Source organism: Solanum tuberosum, unplaced genomic scaffold (genome assembly GCF_000226075.1).
Source record: "Solanum tuberosum cultivar DM 1-3 516 R44 unplaced genomic scaffold, SolTub_3.0 scf00026, whole genome shotgun sequence".
Taxonomy (NCBI): Eukaryota; Viridiplantae; Streptophyta; class Magnoliopsida; order Solanales; family Solanaceae; genus Solanum; species Solanum tuberosum.
In genome coordinates this window covers 589,902-599,242 of record NW_006238952.1, presented here as the reverse complement: position 1 = coordinate 599,242, position 9,341 = coordinate 589,902, and the positions used below count along the sequence as shown (strand labels likewise).

The 9,341-nt window shown below is 33.8% G+C and overlaps 2 protein-coding genes across 3 annotated transcripts; both read right to left on the bottom strand.

Annotated features, from left to right (window-relative positions):
• Nucleotides 1-2,042: 2,042 nt before the first annotated feature.
• LOC102593307 (formamidopyrimidine-DNA glycosylase-like) lies at nt 2,043-4,084 on the bottom strand. The gene is made up of 5 exons (XM_015306177.1): nt 4,014-4,084; nt 3,653-3,730; nt 3,303-3,405; nt 2,972-3,006; nt 2,043-2,893 (listed from the first exon to the last, which is right to left on the bottom strand). Exons 2-5 carry the CDS (start codon nt 3,713-3,715, stop codon nt 2,354-2,356), a joined length of 741 nt encoding a protein of 246 aa, XP_015161663.1. The 5' UTR covers nt 3,716-3,730; nt 4,014-4,084; the 3' UTR covers nt 2,043-2,353.
• Nucleotides 4,085-4,245: 161 nt separating this feature from the next.
• Nucleotides 4,246-8,225, bottom strand: LOC102584467 (formamidopyrimidine-DNA glycosylase-like). 2 transcript variants are annotated; one of them, XM_006341340.2, is made up of 8 exons: nt 7,873-8,225; nt 7,337-7,388; nt 6,998-7,055; nt 6,316-6,384; nt 6,104-6,229; nt 4,940-4,990; nt 4,579-4,656; nt 4,246-4,485 (listed from the first exon to the last, which is right to left on the bottom strand). In XM_006341340.2, the coding sequence occupies exons 1-8, from the start codon at nt 8,099-8,101 to the stop codon at nt 4,345-4,347; spliced, it is 804 nt and encodes a 267-aa protein (XP_006341402.1). In that variant the 5' UTR covers nt 8,102-8,225; the 3' UTR covers nt 4,246-4,344. The 2 variants fall into 2 exon arrangements, with proteins under 2 accessions (XP_006341402.1, XP_015161662.1); XM_015306176.1 differs by having other exon boundaries at nt 4,246-4,478.
• Between the last annotated feature and the right edge of the window lie 1,116 nt (nt 8,226-9,341).

The window sequence follows — 9,341 nt, the reverse complement described above, 5'->3', positions numbered from 1 at the left end:
ATATATATATATATATATATATATATATATATGAATGGGATCTTCTGAATTCTCTTTGCCTCACACTAATAAAAAAGATAGTAATTTATTATCTATTTATCATATTTATGAATCAATAACTAATAAATTGAAGCAATAATATATAAAATTAAACTAAATTGACCGATAAGCACCTTAATAAAAGGAGGCGTTGAAGGCAATTTTAAGAATACAAGAATCAATAACCTCACATAATTCTATATGTATCAAGGTTTTTCGTGTCCATATACATTATTTTTACAAAAAAAAAGTATTAATTATATTTAATGCTTAGATTTTAATTTTCACATTCATATATATATAAAGAAAAATGAATAAAAAATATTTAAAAAATCCAATTAAATATATGTATTTATATTTTGATACAAAATTATTATAGAAATATATTTGAGTGGAGGGTAAAAAATGATCCACCAAATCTTTATGGACATTTTGATAAACTTCCCATTAATATTATAGTATATTGAGCATTATATGCATCACACTTCATATCATTTTTCCCTAAATGTATTCAAGATTTGTCCAAACTAACAAGGTATATAATGGAATTAAATTATTAGATATGACACAGCTAAAAGGAGAAAAATAATTTACTGCTAAAAATAAATAAAATTGATGATTACAAATAAGTTGAATAGAAATTTATTGTTAAGTCTTACACTTTAATTATTGAGAGGGGAAAACGAAAAACATTGCATATTCAATACTCCATTCATATAGTATATACACCATATGACATAATTCCCATGTTTAGTGTAATTTTTCTTTGTTATACAAATTTCATCGAATCTGAATTCAATTTTGGGAAAGAATGCGATGCCCCAATTGTAGAATGACTGAAGATGGAAATTTAATCTCATCTTCGATCACTCTACAATTGGGCATGCATTTTACCCCTACCACTGAATCTAATCCAATGCAATTTGCTTAACAAAAAAATATCCACTTTCTCTTTGTAATGTGGTTCGACTAATATGTTATGTGTATGCTCACTGGTAAGAAGGATCGATTCTACTAAATTAAATTACAATATAAAAAATATTGTTCTTATTTACTAAAAAAAAGTACTCACTAATTCACTTCAACAGAAGTTCCACACAAATATTTTTTAATGCTAATTCTTAAATATTAGGAGTATCTCACAGACCTCTTTATTTATAGGCAAAAATTTCAACCATTTTTTATTTTGGTCAACTTAAATTAAATTCTGAATTAATGGATGACAAATTCGGTTGAATTTTTTTAAGAAAAAAACTTGAATTAAATTAATTGCGACGCTAAGATCCAAATGCCACTATTTCTGAAGGTCTTTTGTACCCCTACGTTTATGCCTTTATTATTTTTTAAATGTGTTGGATCCTTCAAACATTTTTTTTCTATTTTATTCTTATACTCGCTCCGTTTCTATTCATATGTCCCCATTTTTTAAAATTTCATGTATATTAAGAAATTAAGTAAGTTTACTATTCTACCCTTTTTTAAAAAAAAATTGAAGTCAACTTTTCATTCAATGAATATGAATTAATTTATTTTGATTAATTAATTTGACCAATAAACATAAATTATTCACTTTTTTCTATGTTGGTCAAATGTATATTTTCAAGGCTAATAACTCACAAGAGTAAAATAGGAAGAATATTATAATTTATGCATTGTTATGAAATGACAAGTATTATAAACGAACTATTATAATAAGGATAACATATAAAAAGGAACAAATGCAGTAGTAATTAGTCATTTCTCAAATTTTGAGTGCTTTATTAAACAAATGTTCTCCTTATTCTAATTCCTCACCAAGTAGACAAGTTATGACAGTTTCAACAATTTGTTGAGCATCACATTTGGATACGAATATAAAGAACCAGATTTCATGATATATATGACTTCCCGTGAAAATTATGACCTCCATCCTGCTCCATCAACCTGCTCGAAATCACGATAAAATGAAGTCATTTACAATGGAATGTTAAAGATAAGGCAATGAAATTAAGTTGCGGATCAAATGATTGACTAAACAAGGCATCAAGCTATGGCGGCTTTAGGGAGGGATTCTCCAGTTAGAAATTCATGTACAGCAATGAAGGAACCATGGCTGTACAGGAGAAACTAATAGCAATAACTTAATTAATGTTTTCCTAAGGATAGTTCAGAAGTTTGCATCATACAACCGTTGGTGAAATATTATAGTCATGTCATCGTACTGTTTTAGTAACTATTCACAGGCGATTACAAACTTGTAGTCCGAACACAAAGCATAACTGCTGCCACTTCCTTTAAGTTGACAAAATCGCAAACTTGATACTTGGATGATAAGTTATTTCTGCTTCTTGGACGGCTTATTCCTGGTCTGCCTTGGTTCAGCCATTTGCTTGGTGGTCTTCTTCCCCTTTGATTGTGTTTTACTAGAAAGCTTTTGATCCTTGTCTTGTTCACTATCATCATCATCCCCACTAGCATCATTATCGTCCGTGTCTTCCCCATCATCACTTTCCTCTAGTTTTCTTTTTGCAGCCGTATTTGTTCCTCTAGTTTTCTTCTTTTGATCACCACCTTTTCCCTTGGAGCTTTTGTTTTGTTTTGCTTTTCCATATTTCTTTGGAGCTTCATCACTATCATTTTCATCGTCACTGTTGCTTTCCTTTGACTTCTTGTTAGTAGAAGCTCTCTTAGTATTTGTCCCACGCTGCTTCACCTTTGACTTCCCAGCTGCTGTCTCTTCAATTTCTGGCTCTTCATCTTGACTATCACTATCGTTATGCTTGATTTTCGGAACTTTGACCTGTTGCCGTTTACCTGCTGCTTTTGCAGATTCGGCCCCCGTATTCTTTTGTAGCTCTGGAACAAAGGCTGATGTCTACGATTAAAAAAAAAAAGTGTTATCCAGTTACACTTGAGATACGGTTAACCAGAAAATAGCGTTACAGAACCATACCCTGCCACCTGCCGTGATGAATTCTATTTTCTTCCCTGCAAAATACACATTTTTCTGTCAATGGTAATCATGTAAAAAAATAAAATTGCAAGCATATAAAAAGCTGCAAAGTTTTTATCTAAAATGACGACAGAACACTGAGCACAAAGAAAGCAGATCTATCACTTTTTTATTTTATGTTTACAAACATGCAAAACTACTCAATATATCGTCTGGCAGTTGCAAAACAAAGCAGAAAATATCTACTTCACGACAATGTGGATATGATGAGCAAGGATGATGAGAATAACCAAAACCCAACCAGGAGTAGCTTAAAAGTGAGGAGCCAAACCATCAACAAAGGCCTTGCCAGGTTTCTTTTCCCGGGAATGGAAAATCCAATTAGTAGGATACTGACTACTATCTGCCCCAACTTCCACAGCTTTTTTGATGACCTGTTACATACAATTATGTGTCAAAATGAGGATGCATATGGAAAACTATCTCACCATTAACTTTTCCAGGCTTTTTGCCCCATCGGTAATGAAACAACCATTCAGAAGGGAAGCGGCTGCAATCAGCATCCACTTCAACTGCAAATTCTGTAACCTAGAAGTATCATCTCCAATAGCTAGCCATGAGGAAAGAAGTCTTATACAAATGATAAGTGATTGCAACAGCCAGTTCAAGAAAGATGACTACCTCGTTAATGCACTTCAGCAATGTTGCACAGTCCTCTTTGGATATGCTTGAAGCAGACTGCATAGGATGGATTCTTGCCTGTCAAAAGAAACTTCACAAAGTTAATCACAAATATTTCCAATGGGAGCTTTCTCTTATTTGGTCAACTTCACAAGAGAAAGCAAAAATTTGCTAGCAACACCAGTCTGTATCCAAACTGCTTACAGCGGAAATGAAGAGACAAATTTGTCCATTTATTAAAGAAAAATAGTAACTAGACTTTGAATGAGCAAATAACTAAATAAAATTTGTAACTTGCAGTAAAATGTAAAGCTAAGAAACTCAAAATTCTTGTATTATGGCCAAGAGTTGAGCACATCACCTGATATAACACTTCGTCTGCAATCCAGTTGCCAATTCCTGAAATAAAACTCTGCAGAAGCAACAGCAGGAAAAAGATTTATAATGCCTACAAGAAAATGGCTAAAACTCCTAATGAATTTAAGGGTGACTTCACGACAATGTGGATATGATGAGCAAGGATGATGAGAATAACCAAAACCCAACCAGGAGTAGCTTAAAAGTGAGGAGCCAAACCATCAACAAAGGCCTTGCCAGGTTTCTTTTCCCGGGAATGGAAAATCCAATTAGTAGGATACTGACTACTATCTGCCCCAACTTCCACAGCTTTTTTGATGACCTGTTACATACAATTATGTGTCAAAATGAGGATGCATATGGAAAACTATCTCACCATTAACTTTTCCAGGCTTTTTGCCCCATCGGTAATGAAACAACCATTCAGAAGGGAAGCGGCTGCAATCAGCATCCACTTCAACTGCAAATTCTGTAACCTAGAAGTATCATCTCCAATAGCTAGCCATGAGGAAAGAAGTCTTATACAAATGATAAGTGATTGCAACAGCCAGTTCAAGAAAGATGACTACCTCGTTAATGCACTTCAGCAATGTTGCACAGTCCTCTTTGGATATGCTTGAAGCAGACTGCATAGGATGGATTCTTGCCTGTCAAAAGAAACTTCACAAAGTTAATCACAAATATTTCCAATGGGAGCTTTCTCTTATTTGGTCAACTTCACAAGAGAAAGCAAAAATTTGCTAGCAACACCAGTCTGTATCCAAACTGCTTACAGCGGAAATGAAGAGACAAATTTGTCCATTTATTAAAGAAAAATAGTAACTAGACTTTGAATGAGCAAATAACTAAATAAAATTTGTAACTTGCAGTAAAATGTAAAGCTAAGAAACTCAAAATTCTTGTATTATGGCCAAGAGTTGAGCACATCACCTGATATAACACTTCGTCTGCAATCCAGTTGCCAATTCCTGAAATAAAACTCTGCAGAAGCAACAGCAGGAAAAAGATTTATAATGCCTACAAGAAAATGGCTAAAACTCCTAATGAATTTAAGGGTGATATTTTTTATTTTTATTTTTATGACAAGGGAAACCCGCAGCCGCTACCCTTTGGGTGCGCACAGGGTAAAAACCCCGCTCCTATGCAATAGCTCGCAAACCACATAGGAGAGGTAACCCACACTAGGCAAGCCCGGTGCGACGAGCTCAACCCAGAAGGCAAACCCCTTGCTTTTGCTGGCAAGGGGTTTCGAACTTGAGACCTCCAACATAGAAGTCCCAAGCCCAAACCACTGGGCCACCCCGAAGGGTCATTTAAGGGTGATATAGCTTTTCTCTTTCCTTGTAAAAATACTGTTTATTGAATTTTCTTATACCGCAAGGGAGTTTCAATTATATGCTATTAAATCTAACCTTTACCACATGCTGGCTCCTAATGTTTAGCTGGATGACAATGTTTGTTCAGAGTAGGAAAGCAACAGATATATAGATATCTTTTCACGCATTAAAGCATTCACAGATAGATGTTACCACTCAGATATGCGCAGCATCTTTTAAGCAGTTGATGCGCAAAATTAACTTATAGTTGAAAATAAACATGAAAAGAAAGGAAAAACAAGAACGTAGAGAACTCATCAAACGGAGATTCTTTTTGAAATGGTAATGACTAATGATTGTAGAAATAAAACAGCACAAAGAGTGTGCTGAGTATACTGTACAAGTCAGCAAAAGCATAAGAAAGAGAACCAAAAGTAAGGCCCTCTTAAACTCTTAGAAGGATTCTAAGAATTCCAACAAAGTTTCTGCCTTATTAGCATACTCCAACTTACACCAACAATGAAACAACAGAAGACAATCAAACTTGCTTCACTGTACTGATTTGAAGTTTTGAAATAAGTAGAGATAGAGTGGTGGTCTTTTGTAGTAGATTAGTATTCCACTTCTAATACATCTGTTTAGATGGATATGCCTTCATCCTAAAATTTTGCATATCTTAATTACTATGTCATTAAAATATGTGGTTTAAAGAATTTCTTTGACCATTTCCCAAAAGTTCATATCCTTAGTCACAGAGAAGTAAAAATCGGTTTCTAACCTGGTCAAGTAGTAAAGCCTTAATGCCAATCTTCTTCTTACTCAAAGCTTTATAGAACTCGTCTACAGTCATCGGCTCCAACAGCGCATCAGGACCAAGCTCAGATATTGGAGGAACAGAAACCGGCTGCAACGACAAATTCATTGGGAGATAACATTCAAGATTTTTGTTCAAAGAGAAGTATCCATGGATTGGTGATAATATCATCTTACATCCTCCAATGAGCGAACCCTGGCAAACCGCCTCTTATCCGTAAATGAAAGCTCCAGACCATCATTCAACTACAAAGTTTGAAAGGTGTCCACATACATCAGTAGCTACATTCATATGCCAGTTTGACCTTTAATAGAATGGCAAAGGAGACAAAGTAGCAAAATGCAAAAACATTTTTCATGGTCCATCTAGTCCTCTTTTCCAGTTAAATGAGGTGGATAACTAATACAACAAGGTGGTTGATTTAAATGCCACCAGTCCTAAGTGATGAGGGTAATTGACTAACAAGAAAACACGTTAATTTTCTCATATGATAGTCGGTCATATACAATGAAGATTTTAATTGGGTTCACTCAGACTATGGTGTGTATGAATGATCTTTTATATTTCAAGAGGGGTAAAGAAGGTTAAAGAAGCCTCATACAGACAAAAAATGAGTCTAAATTTTGTGCATTGAGGAATTTCATGCATCGTTGTTTACAAAGGGTGCAAACATGCTTCTACATCCATATGCTGCATTCACTAATTTCATTTGAGCCACAAAATCACCTCAGACCCATTATCCTTTTCATGAATCTACTGTTAACTTTATAGTTATAAATGTTATGTTACAATTTTTGCCAGCAATTAAAGAAAGAAGACACAACTGACACATTAACTTGTTATAAAGAGTAAACTTACCTCAAGGAAAACCTTTGAATACTTGGAAGGCCACTCATCATCATCTTTTACCGCAGACCTAGAACAATATTACATTTGTGATAAGTGTTGAAGATTGATTCATTCTTTTCTTTGAACAATATCACACATTAGATGAGAAAGCTAATTTGACATTGGCAATTCTTAAAGCAGTCCGTTAATCGAACCTTTTCGAGAACATTTTCTTTTTTGGGATAAGTAAATGAGAAACTTTCCATAATTTGGGTAGACACTTGTGGCCCTTAACCATTTTTTGTTCATCAGTTCGCAAAACAAATAGCTTAACATACTTGACCAGCACAACAAGACATTATAGCTCACCGTTTATATTTTGTAACTGCAACTCCCTTGATATATATAGCACCCGCCATTCCTGACCATAGTTGTATAAAATATCAGAGATCAACTTAAATACACTAGGCAACAGAAATGCCATAATTTCCAATCTGGGCTTGACAGTTTATTCTGTTGTTAAAACCTAGAAAATGCTAAGGAAAGGCAGAGTGAAAATATGCAGGACAAAACTATGAGAACTTCATCAATAACTTAATGCTAAAAGATATTTGTGCCTGAGAGCAATTTGATTTGGACGAAAACACATAGCACACAACTAGGAGAACTTCATCAATATCAAGGATAACTGAGTATAACATATCCAGAACTAGGGTTACTCAGCGCAAAACTTACATGTTTAGTGTGGGCAGCTATTCCATACATGCAATTGTGAAAATACATTCATTTTTAAAACATTTTTATCCAGCAGAGTTCGTTATTAATGGAACTTCTCTAACATTGGAAACAAAATTAGTCAATTTTCAGATGCAGTAAAAATTTTAACAAAAGAAAAGTAGCCTCACCGAACTGGAAAGTAGGAAAAGGAGGGGAATCGAGCTCAATCCACATGTTTTTCCCTTTGCGATTAGCAGCTACGATAGTTTTGCCCTCAAGAGATGCTTTGAAATCCACAGGAGACACGCCGTCGATGACCTTGGAATCGTCGGCGATGATAGCTTTCACAATTTTCTTGCCAATGCAGTTGTCCTCGATGGCTCTTCGAGCTGCTTCTACCTCTGGAAGCTCTGGCATTTTCGAGCTTAGCTGAGTTTCTGAGGAAAACTGGTGGAGTTTCGCGCGTTTTGTCTCCCAAGGGTTTTGTCACGCAGGGGAGAAGGGTGGAACTTGGAAATGATTTTACAAAAGTTTTGATTGAAATTTTAATTATTATTTTTTCAAAATAAAACATCGCCTATTTTAAAATTTAAATAAGTATTTGGCCATTAAGTTTAAATATTTTCATTTTATTTATAAAATTATGTTTTATTAAAATTACATATGAGAGGAAGAAATTGGGGAAATAAGAAGAAAAAACTACCTAATTAGATATATTTCACTACCATATATACTAGAGTAAATTTTAGGTTTAGCAAATATAAAAATCATATTTGTATGTTATAGGTATAGTTTGTATAATTGCATTTGTATAAATCATTGGCAGTCTCTCATTTGTATAAGTTGCTGGCAACCTCTCATTTATATAAATCATTGGCAGCCTCTCATTTGTATAAATTGCTGGCAGACTCTCGTTTGTATAAATCGCTGGCAGCCTCTCAATTCAATTGTATATATGTAACTACTATGTATATGTATCAATGATTGTGTTTGTATATCTGCATAAAATTTGAATTTGTATACAATTAAATCGAAATAAAATATTTGTATATCAAATCTCTCTTTCTCTCTCTCTCTATTTAAACAAATACAAATTATACATATTATGTATAATTTGTATTTGTATAAAGCGAGAAAGAGAGAAAGGCGAAAGAGAACTGGTAGGGGAATATCTATATTTGTATAATTATAAGTGTATAGGACAAAAATATATGTATTTGTATTTGTATTTGTAGATACAGTTTTCTCTCGCTTTATGCAAACACAATTTATACATTTGTATTTGTTAAAGTGACAGAGGCGAGGGAGAGTGACGAGCGAGATTTGCTGGGGAGAGAGGCAAATGACAACTGTTTTCTACGGATTACAATTAAATGAGCTATTTTATACAATTTCCCTGTATACCATTATTATTTATACTTTCAAAATAGAGCAACTTTCACATATAGCAAACACAAAATTCATATTTGTATGTTATAGCCAAGTTTGCATAATTGCGCTCCATAGCAAACATATATATGTATAATTCGATGTACATATAAAAAAAAACTGTTGTATAATTCGCTATACATATACAAAAGAAAACAGTTGTATACAAAAGATCAATTGTATAATCTGTGTATGTATAAAACGAGAAAGAGAGAAAGGCAAAAAAAAA